The sequence below is a fragment of the Helicoverpa armigera genome, chromosome 6 (genome assembly GCF_030705265.1).
Source record: "Helicoverpa armigera isolate CAAS_96S chromosome 6, ASM3070526v1, whole genome shotgun sequence".
NCBI lineage: Eukaryota > Metazoa > Arthropoda > Insecta > Lepidoptera > Noctuidae > Helicoverpa > Helicoverpa armigera.
The window spans coordinates 12,894,110-12,916,512 of record NC_087125.1 but is presented as its reverse complement, the minus strand read 5'-3'; the positions used below and the strand labels follow the sequence as shown (position 1 = coordinate 12,916,512).

Genomic DNA, 22,403 nt, shown 5'->3' with positions numbered 1-22,403 from the left:
ATGAAAAAAAAACTACAATTCAATCCGTAAAACTAATCGTATATTAATTAAATAATTTCACACACACAATCCCAATGATTTAAGTACACTTCAACAAACCTCCCAAAACACTCAAAAAGGTTTACTTCATTCAAATCAAGCTATCAATCATTCACACAACTTAATTCTGATAGTTAAATTTCGCCAACATCAATTTTAACTTGGCAATCTCATCATCTTTAGCTGCTAGTTCCTCTCTCAAAGTCTTAATGGTGTCATCTTTATTTTCTGCCAAAGCCTTCAATTCTTCCAAAAGTTGGGCGGTATCCAACCTCTTTGCTGGTCTTCTTTGGACCAGCTTGCCTATGATATGGGCTATTTTGGGGTAGTTGGCAGTCAAGTGGGCTGGAATCTGACCTTTGCGGAGGTCGGTGATGGTTTTCACTCGCTCCATATCGGTGCTGAAGGGTTCTACCATTTCTAAGAGTATTATTCCCAGGCTGTACATGTCGCTCTGTAAAATATAATATAAAAATTATTTGCAGGTAATGTTACTAATTAAATTATGGTGTGTGTGTGTGTGTGTGTTTGTCTGTCATTGGCTTCTTAAGAATGGACTAGGGTCGAATTTAATAAGTAGATTAGTCTCGGATTGTAGGTCTTCTAATAACCAAGGTTTGTCATATCTGAATCTTTCTTTCTACAAATGCGAAAAAACTTTAAAAACGTCTTTTAAATACATGAACGATATTACAGTCCAATAACTAATTTGCATACAACAAGTTTTCGAGACAACTCTGAAAGAGAGACTTTGCTTCGAAACAGATAAAATTCAGGACTATAACGAAATCATAATCCTTTCTAAAGTGAACTAGAGATGTGATAAAGATAAACTCACCTTAGGATTACATTGTCCCTCCAACTGCTCAGGCGCAGCATACAAATGCGTTCCCAAAGCCAGTCCACTATGAGACTGCTGCAACGGACAGGCCAGGCCAAAGTCCCCCAATTGGACTGTCACTCCACCTTCAGTCTGAGCCACGAACACATTACTAGGCTTTATGTCATGGTGGATAATCCCTCTAGAATGAATATAATGCAACCCTTTCACTAACTGCGTAAACATGTCTATGAGGACATCAATATGTGTCCAAGCCACTGGGTACGCCAAATCAGGGGATTCAAGGCATGTAGAATCTGACGAATCACAGTGGTGAAGTGTCATGTCATCAGATCCTTTTCTATTGGCTGTCATGTGATGGTTCCTGTCATCCAACCACTGCTTTAAAGTTTGCTGGCAGTAAGTCATTTGGATGTACAAAGTCGCCCATTTTAAGTTGACTCGGGAGCAGTTTTCAAATTCTTTGCTGTTGAATATGTTAGCGAGAGCGTTCTCGTCCTGTGGTGAAGTTGTCGTGTCATCTTCAGACTGAAATTCTGACTCTTCCAAATCCTCTTGAGAACTTGCAAAGCTATTGGAATTCTTGAAAGAAATCACAAAGTCTGATAGACTCTTCTGATTGATCAACTCCTTGGAATTGTGAGTTTTGAAAGACGTGATTATGTTAGGATGAGCAGATGAAATCAGGTTGGAGTTGATGGAAAAATCGTCAGTGTCTGTATCCATTTTGAAGTTACGCTTCTTTTTGACTGTGGACTCTATCATGGGTTCCAGCCAAGCAGCTTTATAGTTCACTATGTTAGGGTGGTTGAGACTCGCTATGGTTTTCACTTCGGCCAAATGTGTCATGATCGAGTTTACATCCGAAGACTTTATATAAACCTTTTTGACAGCGTATTCTACACCGTCCAGTCTATGTTTAGCTTTGAAGACGCTGCCAAAGCCGCCACCAGCTATGAAGTACAGCTCCTCAAATTCGCGATGATATCGAGACCACTCGAGGCACGACGGTTGGACTATCGGCCAAGTCACTGGGATGGTTATAGGTATTTCGGACCCACTGGAGACAGCTACAAGCTGGTACAAGGCTCGTTGGTACTGACTCCTCATGGCTTCGAACTCACCCATAGCGTAGGAGTCATCAATGAGGTTCATGCTGTGGAGTTTCTCACATATTGTGTTGTACAGTTGATTGGCTCTTAAGGAGTCTTTCTCGAGGAGGGAACATAGTTGCTTGACCAGGGATTGGACGAGGAGACTGATGGGCGTGGTCGCCGCGGAGCTGATGACGTCAATATGCTGGATACTCTGATGAAATACGGACTCATGGTGACTGTTGCGATTTAATCCTGGAATTAGAGAACAATACACGTTTAGGTAAACGAATATTAGGCTACATAAACAGGTAAAAGATGCTAAAATTGAGAAAATTTGCTTATTTTCCTCACATTGTCTTGATAAGAAAATGGGGATGACGCTAATACGATGACTTATAACAGCCTACATGAATGCCACATTAAACTTATTTGTTACGCTAAAGATTGAACCGTGAAGGACCTTGTAGTTATTAAAAGCGTTCAAGTGGAAGTTATCGACTCCTACACGAAAACATTCAACAGTACCAATCTTATCGTTCATGTCGAAGTTTCGAGAACAAAACACTTGAATTTAAAGACGTTTTTTCTAAAGTGCAACTATTCGTACTTTTGCCTTGGAAAGTCGATGTATTTCTGTCGATATTCCAAGTTGATAATCACCCCTATATCTTCAGTATTAATGCAAATTAATACTTCACATTCGAATGGTATCGTGGATGACATTTGCATTGCATCTTGTGGGTAACGGTTTTTAGAGGGTCCCATGAATTTAAATGACGAATAATTTCATACTAAACAGGGTAAACAAACTGGGAAGAACTTTTGTGGGTTCTGGAGTAATCCGTCGTAATGTTTGTATGAAATATAATTTTGAACATAACTGGTTACCGGTTGAAAAGCTTAACCCTGCCCGCCCACTTCCGATATACATATAATCGGTGACCGATCCTTTGTAGGAGAATAATATTATGTAGAATATAGGTATATCGAGCAACAGTGCAACGCACACGTCCTTCAAAAAGGCTGTCGGGAAATCCTAGTAAGAACGTTCTACAAAGAATTCGCCCATTTTTTTTTATAAAAGGCCTGACGTGGCGTACATCTCAATACGTAACTTTATGTTAAAAATTCAATGCATTCCTGTTTTATTTAAAGGACCCAAGGACCTCAACATTTTATTCAGATTATGTTTCTTTTATTTAAAGTAAAAAATAAACTGTAGGGGGCTTCTTTTATTCCTAGCGTGCCTTGTACAATAATAGGCTCAGTTTAAAGGAACGATAATGGACCTTATTATAACGTGGTAAAGTTTAAATTGTATTGTAATTGAAGCTCCTTGAATTTACAGCAGTGAAGACATAAGTTGAACGAAAACCAACCTTAGGGGTGTAGCCATAAAGTCTTTTTTAGGTTTATGAAAAGATTCTGGAATATTCTAGGTACACACGCGGTTTGCGGTACCCACTCCGATCACGGTTGGTATAACTATACCATGTGTCGTTAACCGCAAATGATAATATATTTCGTTTATTTATAAATTTTAGTTTAGTTGAAAGAATGGGCAGTTTCAAACAACATCCATTAACTGGGTCAGTAAACAAATCTTTCAGTATGAATAGGCACATTGCCAACATAAGAATACAATGCTAAATATAAGCATTAAATAGATCGATAAATAGAGTAAAATAATTTTGAACATTTAAAAAAAGAGCTAAATAAATGGCGAAAGAAATTATATTGACTTCAACCTTTAATAGAATTAATTTGACCCATTTTTCAGTTCTAACATATAGTCAGAAACCTAAGCCTGAAAACCCAGGGGTTTTGGGTTGCCTAGGTAACAAAGTTGTGAAATTGCTCCATGTAAAACACTGGCTAGACCCTGCACAACACTCATCACAACTGGTAAGCCTGGAGGCTAACCTCTGCATAGTAGGGAAAAGGCTAAGCAGATAATAATTAACATAACATAAGCCATGACTAACTCGCCTCCAACAGGTATCTGTGGAGATCTAAGTGGGAGGCCTATGTTCAGCAGTGGACATCCTATGGCTGGAGGCCTATGACTAATAGGCCACATAATAAAGTACTTTATCAAAATTAATTGCCAAATAAAACAATAACATTGCAAAAGCTGGAAATAAGTCACATCATGTCCTTTATCTGATAAAATTTTAATATTAGTAATCATTTCTTTGATTTACTAACAAAAACAATAGCTATTTTATCTTTGTCATATCTGAGTTTATTCTTTGTTGTAAACACGTGAAATACCATGTGATTATTGCATAGTCAGTAACTTCATCGACAATGTAAGCATCTGGTTTTGTAAAACTGGTTTCAATTTTTCAATTTTCAAACAGTTGTATTAAAGCAAAATGGATGTTTATGCTATCAGCAAACTTGGATGTTTTAATGGTGGCTCAATTAAGGTATATCTATAGCCATGAGTGAATTCCCATTCTTTTTACACGCTTTTTATTAGCTTCACCTGTATGTTTGTAGGTTTGTATGTTTGTTTGTAACCGACTTCTTTGGGCGCGATTTTGACCCACTTTAAACGGCCAGATTTCGCTCAAACTTTGTGGATTTATTGAGGACCGATGACAATACACTAATTTGATAAAATTATTCCATTTTTAACCGACTTCCCAAAAAGGAGGAGGTTACACATACACATCGATTACTCCGAGGTTTATAGACCGATTTACGTGATTCTTTTTTTGTTCGACTCGGAATAGCTGCCAGTTGGTCCCATAGTCATCAGGTCAGGATCTGATGATGGAAACCCTGAGAAATCGAGGGCAACCTTCAAAAGTTGTAGGCATACATATGGTAAAAACTTGACACTCAGGTGTACGCCTAAAATCACTATTCAACTGTGAAGATTTGGAGCTGACCTGATGATGGAGACCAGAGAGGGTCGAGGGAACTCGACAACTGAATGTGTAAACTACCTCGTGTTTGGGCTTAAATTATTTGTATTGACAAGACCTTTGCAACAGTGAAGGTTTGGAGCTGACCTGATGATGGAGACCAGAGAAAGTCGAGGGAACTCGACAACTGAATATGTAAACTACCTCGTGTTTGGGTTTAAATTATTCGTTTTGACAAGACCTATGCAACAGTGAAGGTTTGGAGCTGACCTGATGATGGAGACCAGAGAAAGTCGAGGGAACTCGACAACTGAATATGTAAAATATTAATATTATAGTTTTAAAACAAACTAAAAAGTAGAAAATAAATAATAGTTTAAAAAAACTAAAAAACACGCTTTTTATAGAAAAACTAACTAAAAAAGAAATAATTTTAATGAATTTATATTAAGAAAGTGTTAAAATTTCAATGAATATAATTAATAATAGTGAATACAAAAAATATTTAAAAAAAGCGTGGGGTGCTTTTTAAGATATTGTCGAAATGAAAATCACTGTACTCATATCTGTCAATAAAATATTTATAACTATTGACACCATGCACCCCACGCTTTTTTTTAAATATATTTTTTTTTTGTATTCACACTATTATTAATTTATATTCATTGAAATTTTTAACACTGTTTTCTTAATATAAATTCATTAAAATTTATTTTCTATTTTTTAGTTAGTTTTTCTATAAAAAGCGTGTTTTTTAGTTTTTTTAAACTATTATTTTTAATTCTATACAATTCTTTTAGAGAGAATAATGAAAAAAATGTGGAAATAATGCTTTAATAGAATTATCTAGCTCTTATTGTTTGACGATTTCTAAATGCACCTTAACAACTATATAGTGTACAGATAAAACGGAAAACCTATGTAATCCCAACTAATATTAGTTATAAATGTGAAAGTAACTCTGTCTGCCTGTCTTTTCTTAACGCCTAAACTACTGAACCGATTTGTGTGGATTTCACACAGACAGACGTAGTTTGGAACTTGAGACAGGACAGAGGAGTTTTTATTACAAAAAAATATAAATATAAAATTTATTCTGGACATATAGCGCCATGTATTGGCAAAAGATTTAAAATCTGCCGGAAGTCACTATTCAGTAAAACTACATTTACTATCTAAATTAAATATCCAATGTACAGTTATGTATGCAAGTCCTAGAAATCTAACCTCTTTAAAGGGCAGAATGAACAAGGTTACACAATACATTACATACCTACATTGTATAAATACATGCATCTGCATAAAACTGGTTTCAATTTCTTTCCCCCAACCGCCTAAGAAGTGCGGCCAACATTATAATAAGAAAAGAATTTCATTCAAACTGGACATTCCTACTCGAGTTCAATGACCTCATTTACAGTAAAACCTATGACAATAATAATTATTAAAAATAGAATTATTTTAAATTGTGTGGGCAATTATTTCCTAGATTTCATCATGTTAGTTGATGGGAGTACATTTATAAACTTGTATGAATATAGATATTATTATGTAAAGGTTGGTCTGTTGATGTAACCTTATGGTTGTAGGCCTACTTTGATTGATGATATGTAATTTACAGTTTTGATAGTGACGTAGACGTATTGACCTACGTGTTTTACGTTCAACAAACGTGAATCTCAAGGCTAATCTATTTTGTTAATTATATTCAACAACAGGGCAGCAGGCAGTTCTAAAACTATATTTAAGCTTTTGAATGTTAATTACTTACCTAAATCAAAGGATTTTATGGTCGCTAAGGCCTTCCACTTGTCCTGAGTCTGTTTATCCATGGTGTTTATATATTTTTTTCTTTTCCAATTTTCAATGATCAGTATACATCAGCCAAGACTTTAATTCGTTAAAGTCTCGAAAAGCCATCTTACTCAGTTACGAGACATTTTTAATTTCTGATTTCACTACAAAATAATAAAATGCCAGATATTTACGCTAACTAATTAAAATAAAACTACAGCGAATTTCACACACACTCGATTCTTGTCCACAAAATTGACTATAGACAACGTAGAACAATGTAGAACACTAAGGAAACGTCAATGTCACCAAGAATAGGCAGTATTCTGAAGTATTCGTATCAATCTTTATAAAAATTGTTTATTTTACTCAATCAATTTCTAGGATGGGTTCTGATGTGTAGAGATCTATGCAAATGTGAAAATAGCAATGTTCAGTAAAGTAAAAAAGTTTATTTGAGATTTCTGTAAAGATCAAAGTCAGAGAAAACTTCTGTCTACAGTAATGATGATCATTTTCTTGCGTGAAACGAAACATATTTTCGCATTTATGGTAAAATGTCACTGTCACATAAATAATGAATGAATTTGACAGAAAAACAAACGCAGGAAATCCATGTGCGTTACATTTTTCTTATTTTGATAGTAATTAATAATTACATCAGCAAGATGAATCTACTACCTAAAAGCCACAAGGAATTCAGTGAAAAGGACTACTGGAACAAATTCTTCAAAAAACGCGGCAACAAGGCATTCGAGTGGTAGGTTATATTCATGTTGTATTCTTGTTTTGAAACGCAGATATGAATTCTACTACTTTTAATTGAATTATTTCCCAGGTATGGCGAGTACTTGGAGTTATGTGGACAGTTACACAAGTATATCAAGCCAAAGGATGCGATACTTATAACAGGATGCGGTAATTCGAGCCTTAGCGCGGACCTCTACGACGTTGGATATGAAAACATCACAAATATAGACGTTTCAGAAGTAGCTATCAAGCAAATGAACTCCATAAATTCTCACAGAATAAACATGAAATTCCTCTGTATGGATGCTTTGAACACAACTTTCTCTGATGAGGAATTTAACGTAGTTTTAGATAAAGGTACTTTAGATGCCCTCATGCCTGACGATTCGGAAGAAACGCAAAAGACCATAGACAAGTACTTTGCTGAAATCAAAAGAGTTCTAAAGCTTGGAGGTCGGTTTGTGTGCATATCTTTGCTTCAAAGCCATATTTTAAGTAAATTATTGGAGACATTTTGTGATAAGTCTTGGATGTTCCGAGTGGTGAGATGCCATGAAGCTGAAGAGAGGAATGCTGAAAACGCTGATGGACCTACACTACCTGTATTTGTTGTTGTTGCTACTAAGTTCAAGGCAATGCCACAATTAGTAAGTGTTAATTCCTATAATAATAAAAAAATGTGTAATGCTGAAGTTTCTAATTTTTGAAGATCATTTAAAAAAATATTGGTTTTCTCATGATGAATGCTCAGATGAACACGTGTAAATCCTAATGTGGACTAAAAACTTAAATTCATATTTAAACCTATTAAATTATTTAGATGGAGTTTTTGAAATGTCATAGTAATAAAATATTGATAAAACACAAGATTCTAATTAAAATGACAAGACATGAAAAAATCTAAAATATGTGTGTAAGGGCAACAAAGTATAAATAAAAACTCTTAGTAATTACAACCACTGTATTATTTCGACAGATATTAGAATTATGCCTGGCCGGTGAGAAGATGCAGAGACTACAGACCCCTGAAGAGTTGAAGACTTATGTAAAGTCAGCTCAGGACGCTGCATTTGTTACTAATGGACTTGCCAAAACTAGCCTGGATGAAGATAATGAAGTAGGTTTATGGACAAAGTTTATTTAGGCATTAAAAAATGACTCTCTTCTTTTATCTTAAACGTACAAAAGGTACACATTACACATACCATAAGAGAATAAATTGGGAATGAATGTAATGGAGTGCAGTACATAGGGAAGTTTATATAGAAAATACATAAGGTAGTATACATATAAGGGTAGTACATGAGTAGGTATCATTATAATGGAGTAAGTAGGGTAATCATCTTGCTCAGATGATTGTGGCATAGCAGTAGGGTAAGTATATAAATAAATACATAAGGGTATTACATAAGGGAATAAATAGGAAGAGTGTATAAGGATGTATATATAAGTTAATTATAACAACTCCTATTATAAAAACATTGTACATGTTAAATTACTTTTTTTTTTATTTATCAACTCATTTCTTTATTCATATTTGTGAAGGTATCTCTGGACCTGATGCAGCCAGGAGAAGACACGCCGCGGTACACTCTGTATGTAGTAGACCAGAAGCGTTCACAGGCCATCAACAAGTATGCAGTCTTCATAGTACCACAGGGCAGGTGAGATTACTTACATATATGGATTAGCTGATTTTAGAATATTGATTGTGAGATGACGACTGGTAGAATAGTATGGAAGTAGAAAACATGCAGTGCTGGTGCCAAATAAAATTGGGATAAGATCTAAGATCAGTTTTAAAATTCTATAGGCAAAAATAAAGTGTCGAAAATTACTATTAAAATTAATTATTAAAGTTATGCATAAAAGTTGCAAATACCTACAATATGTCGTGTTGCTGCTGTCATTTAGCCACAAACGCTGCGTTATAGTTGTTGCCAAAGGTAATGGCGGCTCGCAAGTGTCTTCAAACTATGTACATCTCACGCGCACCTTCCTTGATTCACTGACACCTATAAGTGGTTCCTTCGTACATGCTCCCATCATCCTCCTGCCCTTATCCCAATTTTATTTGGGGTCGGCGCATATGTATATCGGCGTACATGCTCCCGACCCGCGATATTCCATTTCCTCCGAGCCTTTTTCCCAAACTATGTTGGGGTCGGCTGCCCGCATTCCATGTATGTGTTTATTTCAGTAAAGAATACATAATTATAACAACATAAACACATAAATACAGGCGGTCTGGTGAATGGCTGTCAAAAATAGTAGCAGCGCGTAAACATCGCCCACTTACTGTTTTATTGAGAAAGAGGATCTGTTTCTACATGCGAAATAGGAAATTATTCTGTATGTCTGTATTCAGAAGAGTTTTATAATCGATCCTATTTTTAAATAAAAGCACCAAATTCTGGGAAAATTCCTGGGTATTATTTTTCTTAAAAAAAAATTGGAATCTGATTAAAAATGTAACCTAAATCACACTAAAATTATGTATTCACAAAATTAATACATATGAGATCTCTATGTAATATTCACCATTTGCGGTTTTTAAAGATCTATAATTATTATAGTATTCAGGTTTGTCTCCCCATTGACGCATTTCTACATTTTCCAAAAAAAAAATTTTTTAAGGATTATCTAAGTACATATTACGTTTCATGTTCGTTTCGCGTGAGGAGCCGCAATATATTGCTTGTATATAAAAAAGTTCAGTTTATATAAAAAGAGGTGTAGTCGTGAGGCGCGAGCGCAGTTGCTTATAAAATTGTTTTGGAAGCTTTCGGACGCTCGTGTTTTTGTGCATATTGTGCTATTTTGAAAAATAATATTTGGTGTTAAGAAACTTTTGTTTTGCATTTTCAAGGATATTTGTTTAATTTCGGGTAGGTACTGCATTTTTGTGGCTGGAGCTTTTTTGTGTATTTCAGCAATTCGGACAATAAATGTTTCATTAGAAAATAAAAATGCACCTGTAGAATTGCAGAAAATAAAACTATTTCAAAAAATCTAAAATGGATTAATAATAACTTGCAATTTTAAAATATACTCAAGTCATCATAAAATAAATAAAAAAAATATTTTGCTTTCCAATTTTTTTAACTGAACAGCTGCAGTTTTTTTTGGAATCACCTTCCGTAGATTCACGTAATTTAAAACACCTATTCCATGGTAAAAACACAAAACAGGCATAGTAAATTCTAGACTAAGTTATTTCAAACAAGCCAGATACTGCGTTCTTCGCCGCTTCCCACACATTGGTAAATCCTGAAACGTCTGGAAAACTGTTGTTGCACACATTACATCATCAACAGACAACATACACCATTATGATTTTTATGATTTTGTTTTCTATTCTTGGGAATACACTGCGCCATTTCTTGTTGTCAACAAAAACACTAGGACTGTAGGACAAGTGTAGGCGGTCCTTTGGTTAAGGGAGTCACTGTTGTTTTTCTATCTAATTTATGTGTTTTTATTATTTTTTACTGGCTTGTTTACTACACAGTCTGTTTGATTTGTTTGGTGTAATGTAATGTATTGCTGACGGTGAGGCGTAAGGCAAGGAGTAGGTATCGAAATAAAATGGTTTTCAGTCTTTAGAAATCTTTAGGTAATATTTCCTCTTAAAGGAAATATTCTTTCACGTGTGACATAGGCTATATTTTTTTTCAGGTACGGAAAATAGTTTCCACTGAATACACCTATAAATATATCTTTACCTGTAACTTCTACACAATATTTTAGTTCACCTCAATTTCAGCTATCTAAATACAACTCAAATAAATTAAACCGAAATGTCCCCACTTATCTCTGCCGTCTCGATTACCTCATATCTAGCATCATAGCATGAGAATCCGTTAATGTCGCCAGCCGTCGGTCATACATCATAGGTGACCAGAAATAGACACCTGGAATTATTGCGCTGTCCTTGTTACTGTTAATTATGACAGGGTTTAATTACATTAACTGTACTTACTTCAATCTGGGAAGTGGAACTGGGTATTGCTGTCCCCTTGGACTTTAGCTATAGATTTGGTAATGAAAGCACCCGTATCAAAATTGATAAGTCCTTTGAAGTTATAATTCAGTTGTTAAAAAAATAATTGATGACTAAAACCTAGATCTAGAAAATAGACACTACGTTTGTTTGCGCTTATGAACTATTTTCATACAAAACTGATGAATTTTTGTATGTTTTGTTTACACTTTTGGCTTTCAAAAATAGGATATTTTTTGCAGTCATGAAAATAACATTTTAAATTACTTTCCGCTAATTACCCTTCACCCATGCACCTACCAACGTAGATATATTTTTATACCGCAAACAAGACACACCCACCAGTCAGTTGCACACTCGAATATTAATAGAAGTGTTGATCAACAAGACATCGGCGCGTGCGCCGGTCAACTGTAGGCCGGCCTTTGGGGGCCAATGTTGGTACCAATGTTTGTTAGAATCGCGAGCTTTGTTACAGACTACCTTACTCTCAATGTTTTGCCTGCATCTCGTGGATACTAATTCCAGTACCTGGAAAACAAAACTTTGTTATTCCATATTGTACATTATACAAGCTATAAGGACGATTCTAAAATTTCATTAGAATCCATTTATTAGTCTAGCTTAAAAGGGGATCAAACAGTCATCAATAAAATTAAAAAAACTTTCTTCTATTTTAATTAACTTTACGATTCATTTGAAAAAATAAAAAATCTACGATACGCCAAGGGCGAGTGTTGGTGCAAATATTGGGCCCAATTCACATCTCCCGAAACGCAGTTTGGTCCAAATGATAGTATTTGCGTCAAAGACGCTAATTTGATAAACAAATGTTGAGAATAGTTTATTACGTCGTGACTGGCTGAAGTTGTAGTCATTATAATTTGATAGATTTCAGCACATTCGCTTGAAGCATTGACAAATTACTGATTTATCACGGTTGAATGCGTTTGTGCAATTAAAATGATCTGTATCAGTGTTTACTGCACGATCGATGTTAATGTTTTTCTTTCTTTCACGCTCACCCCTAAAATAGTATAAGCTATTTTCTAAAATATTAGTCTGTATGCTATTCCAACCCAGGCAAAGAATCAATTCCTTCAAAAATTTAGTTACAGGAGATCGTGGCAAAGTAGCTATAATTTCGACGACAGCAAAATTAAATACAAACCCAAAACTACATTTTCTCGCACCGTTGACTTAAAAACAAATGCAAAACCCGTTTTGGATAATAATAATAGTAATGGCGTCCACGGCCGATTTCGGCCACGGCGGCTGTTCTCATCTGAGGGCACGGCAGTGCCCCAGCCAAGACTCGAGCAAAACGGGCACGGCCGTACCATCTTTTCTCGAAGCGTTTCGCGGCTATTTCAGCCCCCTGTATCTTCCATGTGAACAAAGCTAGGAGTTTAGGTTTTCGATGACCAAGAGTAAGTATTAGAACAAGCTCAGTCTCAAAATTACAAGACATTTGAATACATAGTTTACGAGTTATGAGCGATCAAAGTTACACCATTTTGTCACTGACTCACTCACTGACCGATCATCAAAAGTCTAAGGTACTTCTAGCAAACTTAGAACCTTCAAATTTGGCACCAAGATAGGTTTTTAGCTACATATAAAGAAAAAATTATAAAAACCCTAAAACTTAATAAAAAAATAGGAAACAAATTTACATTTGCGGTTTTTCAAGAACATTGTGTATGAATTTTGACTGCATTGATAACTTTGTTATTTATTTATGTACAAAATGTTACTATTTGTTTTATTGTTACGTAGCGTGGTATATTGTTATTATGTATTAAATATACATACATATGAATAAAAAAGCTAGGTTAAAATGAAATGAATAATGATAAAATCTTTCATATTAATGCAGTGCGATAAATACTGCATGCTCGTTCAATAGATGGCGTTGTCCTGGTCTAAATCGCGCTATGGTTTCATTACATATCTTAGTATAAGTAGTACTTAAAAAAAAAAACAAATAATTTCATGTGATAGCGCCATCTACCTCTGAAATAAATCTCTTTTATTCTAAAAGATATTCGATTCAAAAATTCGACAATTTCGAAATTGTTTAATTTATTTTAAAAAAATGTTGTTTACGTGCTAGTTTAGGTCTACATATTTAGTTAGTTGCATATAAGTTAATTTAATTTGTTATATACTTAGAGAAGAAAGAGACCTACAAAAAATAAATTAGATCCCATCAAAAACATTAAATGTAAAAAAAGCCAATCCTCTACGCAATTCCTCCACCGTAAAAAGTTTTGAGATCGCATAGAAGCCAAGTCCTGTTCAACTTTATTTGTAATAATAAATCAGTATTTTGTGACTATATCAATAGTTTTGTTCACATTACAATAATATTGTCTTGGCCATGAGCTCAAGTTAAAAGTCGCTCCTTGAAATAATGTGTAAATACCATTGAATTGATAAATTCTATATAGACATGATTTTACGATTGGACTGATTGGAATTTGAGATCACCATGGACTAAACATGCGCTATAGTACATGTGCAGTTCATTGATGTTGGATGATACTGACTGTCGGTCATTTAGTAACAATTGAATAGACTAAAAGTATTTAATTCTGTGATATTAAACTTCATGTTTGACTTTCACCTCTCCAAGATATGCTGTATTATATTTGTACTTTATTGTGCTCATGGCCAAGTCAATATTATTGTAATGTGAACAAAACTATTGATATAGTCACAAAATACTGATTTATTATTACAAATAAAGTTGAACAGGACTTGGCTTCTATGCGATCTCAAAACTTTTTACGGTGGAGGAATTGCGTAGAGGATTGGCTTTTTTTACATTTAATGTTTTTGATGGGATTTAAGGAGACCAGCCAGCTGCGCAGGACATATTATAGTGCACAAGCATTTGCGCAGACACAGGTGCACTCACTATTCCTTCACTTTCATAACCCGATGGGACGGCAATCCGACACGACCGGAAAGAGAAATCCGTTTTGAATAAATGTGGTTTTTGTAACCCACTTTAATGTTATATTTTATCTAATATTCCAGAGAATCAGAGTGGTTATTCGGCACGCCGGCCGGTCGGCGTCAGCTGCAGGACTCAGCACGGTTCGGCAGGCTCGTGGTGGCGGTGCTGCGGAGAGGACACAAGTTCGAGTCTCTAGACGCCGTGAAAGAAGAACTAGCTCACGCCGCTAAAATGCTTATTCCTTATGGGTTGACGGGACAGGTGAGTTTAATTAACTATTAAGGTAATCTGTGGTTTAATGTTTAGGGAGATTCATTTTAGTAACAGCTACTCGGGTTCAGTGATCTACTTTGGCACCATACTAAGTCATATTGTCATACTGAACTCTCCGTACGTTAAAAAACACGTTAAACTTTCGTGATTAAATTCAGTTAGCAATCTGAATGACACTAGTATTTTATTGCAAGATCACCATGCATCCGAGCTGTTCGCAATCCAACTATTTTTAGGAAAAGGATGAGCAGTCTATCGCGGCTCCGTGGAATTTTTTACATCTTCTTTTTCTCTTATAAAAAGCTAACTTAGTAAATAGTGCGTATTATTTCAACATCATATATATATTTTTACAAAGCTTTAAGATTCCTCAATTTCTTTTAAACTCTACCTATTAAGATACCTTCCCTCATTCATAAAAATACTTACTTCCACTTTCAGATCCCGTTCCTCTCTCTAGGCAGCGACGTGGGGCGCCGCGTGAAGGTGTTCGAGGGTAGCTCCACCTTCTCCGGGGACTTCGTGGTGGAGGACGTGGATGTAGACGGCGCTACCCACAGGAGGCTCGTGTTCTTGGACAACCAGTTCCTCGTGCAGTCTGAAGCTAAGTTGAAGAGTGGTGAGGATATATTTTAGCTATTTAGGGGATAGGGGATATCTGTTATAAAAGTGGAGACATTAAATGAAGACCTAGGATTTATTCAGAGAAGTTTGAATTGGTTTATGTGTTTAGCAGTTTTTATTTGGTAAATGGACTCTCAGTTTGATAGTCCGATATGCAGATACTTTATTCTTATTTGATTTAAAAATCGTTCCAAATCTTAGACCTCCACAAAACACGATTTTAGGGCAAATCACATCTATCTTCATCCCATCTGTTTAGTACATTTGCAATTTGTGCTGATTTGACTTCCGAATGATAAGTTGTTTATTACCTTAGATTAAGCAAAACAAACAAATCGTTTCTAGGGAATAGTGTTCGGTTTTACAATAAGCTACCTAAATGTGTAACAGACCTTACTGATAAAAAATTCAAGAATGTCGTCAAGTCTACTCTTATTAAGAGAGCATACTATAAAATCAAAGACTATATTGACGACAAGGATGTATGGTGTTAGTCCTATATTGCACAAGTGGCTTCCCTGGCGACTGGCAGGCTGTCTAGGAATATCTCTGTCCTCATTAATGTTCTTGCTCTTATCATGTTGTATTATCATTTATTTATTTTCTAACATATAATTTACATTTTTAAATATTAAATATAAAAATAAAAAACATTTAAAAATATAAAAAATAGGTTGCCACCGATATCGGGCACAGGGTCCAAGGTACCGGTGGTTAGGGTCCCAGAGACAGAAACCTCCTCACAATACGTGCCGTATCAAGGAGTACTGCCTTCTGAATGAGTCCCTTGATCCAGCCGCCCAACGAGAGCCTCCTGAGGTGTTCGTCGAGGCTCTTGGCTATTAAACCATTGGCCGTAACGACAATCGGCACAACAACAGCCGTGTCGACACTCCACATGGCGACAACCTCGTGCGCTAAGTCGAGATACTTTATTTGTTTCTCTTTCTCAGCTTTCACAAGGTTCTCGTCATGCGGAACGGCGACATCGACTATCATCGCGCGACGCGCTAATCGATCTATCACCACAATATCAGGCTTATTGGCTACAATAGTCCTGTCAGTGATGATAGATCGATCCCAGTACAACGTGATATGGTCCTTTTCGAGAACTGGGTCGGGCGCATACCTGTAGTACGGTACCTCAAGGTCTACAAGGTTGTATTGCAGAGCAAGCTGCTGGTGGATAATCTTGGCCACTTGGTTATGTCTGTGCAAATATTCACCATTAGCCAAACGAGAACAACCAGATATAATATGTCTGATAGACTCACCCGGATGGTGACATGCCCGACATACATATGTCAACCGTCCCGTCTTTCACGATATATCTATTCTTATCTATCGTTATTCGTAAGGATAACTTCGTCCATAATTGCACATACAAACCCTTCGGTTTCTCCAAACAAGTCACCGAAGCGTAGCCAAGATTCGGACGCATTGAAGTCTACATCGGGGCCATGAAGAGCCCCGAAGAAGCGTCCGTGTAGCTGTTTGCTCTGCCATACTTCCTTGCGATCATGGGTAGTTAGTACCACAGGTCTGCGCCAGTTCTCATTTGCCAACGATAGCGGGGTGAGTCCTTTGTCCACTGCTACCATATCACGATGCATACCCACGTCGCTTTTGAGAAGATATTCTCTGAGACTGCACACCTCACGGTTGTGGAGCGTCTTTGCATTTAAAAAGCCTCTTCCTCCACATTTCCGTGGGATGTACAGTCTCATCACCGACGATCGTGGGTGATGCATTCGTTCTGCGGTCAGCAGTGTGCGGACTCTCCTATCCAAGGCATCCAATTCAGTTTGAGTCCATTTGAGTATGCCGAAGGAGTACATCAGGACTGGCATGACCCAACCATTATAGGCGCGAACCTTGTTGCCGCCTGATAAGGAACTTTTAGGACCTTATTCAGGCGGCCAAAGCCAAAGCTCCCGCAATGACTGTTTCATGACAGCCACATTGATGCCTAACCCTCCGCCATACCCAAGTATTTATATGTATCGTTTGCGGAGAGTGATCTCAGATTTATGGAATCTGAGAGTTGTACTCCTCAGATTCCACAATTCCCCTCGCTTTACATGCATGACTGCACATTTGTCCACACCGAACTCCATCCTGATGCAACTACTGAAATTTTCAGTGATCTTCAGTAGCTTCATCAGCTGCAGTTCTGTAGTGGCAAACAGTTTCAGATCATCCATATAAAGCAAATGGGATATAACCTGACCCCCTCTCCGCAAAGGATAGCCCAGCCCCGAACCCTCTAGCAATGTGCTCAAAGGGTTCAAGGCCAGGCAAAACCAAAGTGGACTCAAACTGTCACCCTGGAATATTCCCCGCTCGATCTTAACAGGATCGCCGGTCCCTTCAATTTGTCTACATCCTGGATAGTGAAGAACCGTTCTCCATTGCTCCATACATGACGCAAGAAAGGCGCGTAGAGTTGTATTTATTTTATACAACTCCAGTACCCATGCCTAAGCCATGTATGGGGGACCGAGTCGTAGGCCTTCTTATAGTCTATCCAACATGTCGACAAATTCTTGCGGGATCGTCGAACCTGTTGGCTGATGACCATATCAGTGAGGAGCAGCTCCTTAGTAGCACGGGACCCCTTCTTACATCCATTTTGAGAAACTGACATAATTGAATATTTTTGAATATGTTGGTTTATTTTTAATCTCAAAATAGATGTAAGAAGTTTATAGACCGTCGGTAAACAAGTGATCGGTCTATAATTTTTGGGTTCCGCGGTACTGCCTGATTTATGGAGCAGATGGGTAACTCCTGTTGTTAGAAACTGTGGGAGCGACCCGGCTTCTAAGGATGACTGAAACTGTGATGCTAAACAGGGGTGTGAACTTTGCAGCCACTTTAACCAGAAATTGTGCAGTCCATCCGGTCCTGGTGATTTCCAGTTTTGCATCGGACGAGCTGCACAGGCTACGTCGGAGGAGGTAATATTGACCTCCTCCATTTCTGGTATTTGTTCACACTCCCGTTCAACATCACGTGTCCAGTCACCCTCCTCGTGAAATACGGGCGTCGACCAGAGGTTGCGCCAAAATGCTGTTATGTTGTTATTATTATTATTTCTTTTTTATTTTGCTTTATATAACTTGGTTTGTTTAATTTATTAACTTCTTAAAATAGTTTGTATAATAATTTTCTCTAATAACTTCCTAGTTCAACTTGTACTGTATAACTTTCTCAAAGTCAACCCAAAAAATATTGTAAACATTTCTTTTTCATGTTGTTATCGTATGTATCAATACATACAAATTGTAACACCTATTATGTTTTTAAAAAGAGTAACCATGGAGTTTCTTGCCCGTTCTTCTCCATAGGAAGCTACTTTTGGAATGGGCAACTAGAATCAAACTTATTTATAATTTTGACGTTCATAAGTGCTTGTAAAGGCCTACATGAAATAAATGATTTGATTTGATTTGACCTAATACTTACACATCCACAGTTTTCCAAAAACTAACAAAAACCTTTCTCACATTACAGTAAAAAGGAAAAACAAGACCAAACTAGTGGTGGATTTCGGCCACATATCACTCTACCACTCTTTCATGTGTGTGGGAGTTCAAATCGCTAGGTCACCTACCACCAACGTAGCTGTCCTGGGTCTAGGCGGAGGCAGTCTCTGTATGTTCCTGAGGAAATGCTACGATAATCTCAAGGTCACAGCTGTTGACCTTGACCCCGCGATGTTAGAGGTCGCCAAGAATCATTTTGAGTTGCAGACTGATGAGAAGTTGGAAGTACAGATTAAAGATGGCTTGGATTTCTTGAAGGATGAGGTTAAGAATGGTGGGTATTTTTACGGTGAAATTTTTATATAACTCTGTAATTAATTTTAAGTCACCTGACTTGAGATCTATCTATATAACAATTTAAATGCTCATTCTATTACTTCATATCCTTATGAAGTTACCTGTTATTCATCCTATAAAAAGCAAATATGCTTTCTACCACATACACTTAGCATCTACTTTTTCTACTTACTAAAGATAATACTCTTTTCAGCTCTCGCTAATAATTCATAGCAGATCAACTTTATTAACTCAGTATTTTTTATTAGACTATTTTACTATAATTGATTAACTTTCCTTCTTGCTTACTTTTCAAGACGCCAACAAAAATAAGCATAATAAATAACAGAATTATAAGTTCTTACTTTCAACAATAATTCCATGGTGTTTCAGGTAACCGCTACGAGGCAGTAATGTTCGACATGGACAGCAAGGACCGCACGGTGGGGCTGTCGTGTCCTCCGCGACAGTTCCTCGACAACCAAGTGCTTGATGATGTTAAGAAAATACTTACGGATGATGGTGAGACATTACTAAGACTTCTTCATTGTTCTGGTACTTTCATTGCCTTTTATGAGGGCTTCGAATTCTGGTAGGAACTATCTCTTCGGAAATCAGTATAAATTATGGTCCGTTGATCACTCTTGTTATCATGTGGACCCAACATCTTTTGCGAAACTGCATCATTTGATCATCATTTGTTGCATCGTTGATGCAACTGTGCCCAACCGGAGTCTACTTAAAAAAATAAATAATAAAACAAGTAGGCAATATTTCAAAGATACCATGAGCTTTTTGCAAAACTATACTTACCATTATACTTATACCAACATAACTCCATCTCTTTTTCAGGCCACTTCATCCTAAACTTAGTCTGCCGCGACGTAGAACTCCAGCAATCTATAATGGACACGTTAAAACGCCACTTCAAGCATTTAACATCCGTCAAATTGTATGAAGAAGTGAATGAAATAATATTTGCTAGCAATAGTACTAAGTTATATAATGCCGATGGTTTTGACAAAGCTGTGAGAGAGTTAAACACATGTGCTCGGAATAAGAAACTTGTAGATATCAGATGTGTGGACTTGAAAGATTTTATGCAGTCATTAACTATTATTTCATAAGATTTTTTATTTGATTGTAAGTAGATATTATGTTGATGTTGGTCTAACTCACAGCTATTTATAATGTTGCAAGTAATGAAGTATATGATTTGGGAGATAAAGCAGTTTTTTCTGTTATGAACTCAAACTTAAATAAATGTAAGGTATGTAAGCCGAAATATGATTCTATGCCCAAGCCAATAGATGGTAATGTCGTACGATTTCAGGTTTAGATAACCCCATAGCACGGTTTAATCACGGGCCTGTAATACCCCTGTAATATAGATTTTTAATAAAAATACTATTTGCTCACTTTGTCTCTAAGCAAGTCACGTTTTATCATATTGTTAATGCCATAGATCTTATTTATATTTAGATTAAGCTCAACAAGTATTTAATACAGATTGATAACTCTATTCAGCAATTTCGATTGTATTCAGTTGTAGTGCTCAAGTCAAATTCAACAAACAAAGCTATTATTAAAGTTGTTTAATAACTTTAAGATATCAATATTTACATTATGTATGAGGATGTTCTTGCTGTTTGTAAATATTATGTCTAAGTGCATTATATTTTGTGTTTGACACTATGAATGAAGTTGACAATGAACTGAGATTGTAAATACAGGATACTGTAGGTTTTATCCTAATTTTATCGTAGAATCGTTGATACTATCAATTTATTTAAGTATAACTTTCTGTGATAGGTGTAATTGACTTTGTAATAAAATAAAAGAACAGAATAAAATTAATGCATTTAATGCCGTTTCTTTGTTTACCGATCGCTCCCCACTCGAGACTAGTACTCGTCTTACCAATTTCGCATTATTGTCGCCTTTCAATACATCCACAAGCAAACATCATCGCATAAAATTAAAATTTAACACGCTAACAATTAGGCTCCCTAATTTATCACAATTGGCACCTATGAGGTCTACTAACAACAAATATACAATAATTTAAACATTAATATTCGCAAGGAAATAAATTACAATAGCGACACGCTTAATACATTAAGCGGAATACACGACACTTCTAAATTACAATAAGTTCCTCAAAACACTTTCTTCAGTATGTTCTTAAGACTTTTCTTCTTTTTGCTACCACTGTTCTCGTTTTCTGGTTGTCCGTTCTGTGATATTTCCGTGGATTCTGACCACAGGCTGCCGGTGGGCGACTCCGACGCAGCTTTCTTGTTCATGTTGCCGTTGAACACTGGCTCTATCGTCCTGACGACCGGGCTAGGAGTACTCCTGCTACTCTGTCTGCTCAATGTCCTCAGGAACGCTGGCGACGACAACCGTCGCGTTTTCATAGTCTTCGTCTTCAAATTGTTGAAGAATGAACCATTCGTTTTTGGTAATTCTCGCTTAGGCGGATTGGAAGCGTCACTTTCACTGAATTCTTTAGGTTCGGTCACTGGCGCGAAGAATTCCTCTTCGTCTAATGGTATGGGATTATCCTGAAGCTTGCCAATGCTATCTGGTCGCGTCCACTCTTTGGATTCCATCTCCCCTGCTCTATGTATTATAGATGTCTTTCTTCTTCTATTTTTGCGAGCGACTTGCCACTCGCCGTCTTCTTCATCTCCAATCATCTCTTCGGTAGACTGTCTAGCAATTTGCAAGGCCTCCTCGCTAGGACGGCGCTTCTTCGCCGACGGAGTCTCATGCCCACTGACGCCTTCCACGGATTTTCTCCTGAACCTGTCTTGTTTCTTTTTGGACTTTTTTATTACTGGTATAATGACAGGTTCTGGTTTTCGTCTTCTGGAGAAGAAGTAGAATGCTATGGCGAATATTATTGTTTGGAACACGATGAATTTGAAAAAGTTGATGTTGCCGAACCAGCTATCTCGTTCCTCCATGAGGATATGCATGGCTGCTGCCATTTGTCCCATCTGTTCCTGGAGGCTGGTCATCTGCTCCAGGTATTTCTGTTCTCGCTCGTTGCTCTTGCGTCGCTCCTCTGTCATCTGCTGCACGGTCTTCTCGAAGGTCTTCTGCATTTCTTCCACTTGTTTCTTGTAACGCCTGCTCAGCTCCTCGAGGTATTGCCCCGAAAGAGACATGTTGCGCTCCAGCGTCTGGAATTGAGAATAAAAAAAAATGTTAATAAAACATATTTTTGCAGAATAAAAAGTATGGGTGAGTGACTATGCTTCTTATTTTTATCAGTGAAAGTTATATTATTAGAAGTTATTTTTGACCAT

General features: G+C 36.7%; 3 protein-coding genes across 3 annotated transcripts in view; 1 reads left to right on the top strand and 2 right to left on the bottom strand.

Moving 5' to 3' along the window:
- Nucleotides 1-18: 18 nt before the first annotated feature.
- On the bottom strand, nt 19-6,927 carry LOC110379682 (eukaryotic translation initiation factor 2-alpha kinase 1). Its single transcript, XM_021339435.3, has 3 exons — nt 6,625-6,927; nt 878-2,229; nt 19-493 (listed from the first exon to the last, which is right to left on the bottom strand). The coding sequence occupies exons 1-3, from the start codon at nt 6,683-6,685 to the stop codon at nt 161-163; spliced, it is 1,746 nt and encodes a 581-aa protein (XP_021195110.3). The 5' UTR covers nt 6,686-6,927; the 3' UTR covers nt 19-160.
- A 281-nt stretch (nt 6,928-7,208) lies between these two features.
- LOC110379688 (eEF1A lysine and N-terminal methyltransferase homolog) lies at nt 7,209-20,952 on the top strand. Its single transcript, XM_049852403.2, has 9 exons — nt 7,209-7,407; nt 7,486-8,044; nt 8,374-8,514; nt 8,943-9,061; nt 14,446-14,626; nt 15,080-15,257; nt 18,779-19,084; nt 19,480-19,608; nt 19,939-20,952. Exons 1-9 carry the CDS (start codon nt 7,229-7,231, stop codon nt 20,211-20,213), a joined length of 2,067 nt encoding a protein of 688 aa, XP_049708360.2. The 5' UTR covers nt 7,209-7,228; the 3' UTR covers nt 20,214-20,952.
- LOC110379687 (SUN domain-containing ossification factor) overlaps nt 20,935-22,403 on the bottom strand; it is a 79,405-nt gene continuing 77,936 nt past the window's right edge. Inside the window, 1 exon segment of the mRNA XM_021339445.3 lies at nt 20,935-22,277. Within this exon segment, the coding sequence (XP_021195120.3) occupies nt 21,246-22,277 (1,032 nt within the window). The 3' untranslated portion in view covers nt 20,935-21,245.

Coding starts and splice junctions, on each gene's coding strand:
- LOC110379682 (XM_021339435.3), bottom strand. CDS start 6,685: ATGGATAAACAGACTCAGGACAAGTGGAAGGCCTTAGCGACCATAAAA. Junction 2,230..6,624: donor CATAAAATCCTTTGATTTAG/GTAAGTAATTAA, acceptor CTCTAATTCCAG/GATTAAATCGCAACAGTCAC. Junction 494..877: donor AGGGACAATGTAATCCTAAG/GTGAGTTTATCT, acceptor TATATTTTACAG/AGCGACATGTACAGCCTGGG.
- LOC110379688 (XM_049852403.2), top strand. CDS start 7,229: ATGAATTTGACAGAAAAACAAACGCAGGAAATCCATGTGCGTTACATT. Junction 9,062..14,445: donor TTCATAGTACCACAGGGCAG/GTGAGATTACTT, acceptor CTAATATTCCAG/AGAATCAGAGTGGTTATTCG. Junction 15,258..18,778: donor TGAAGCTAAGTTGAAGAGTG/GTGAGGATATAT, acceptor CTCACATTACAG/TAAAAAGGAAAAACAAGACC.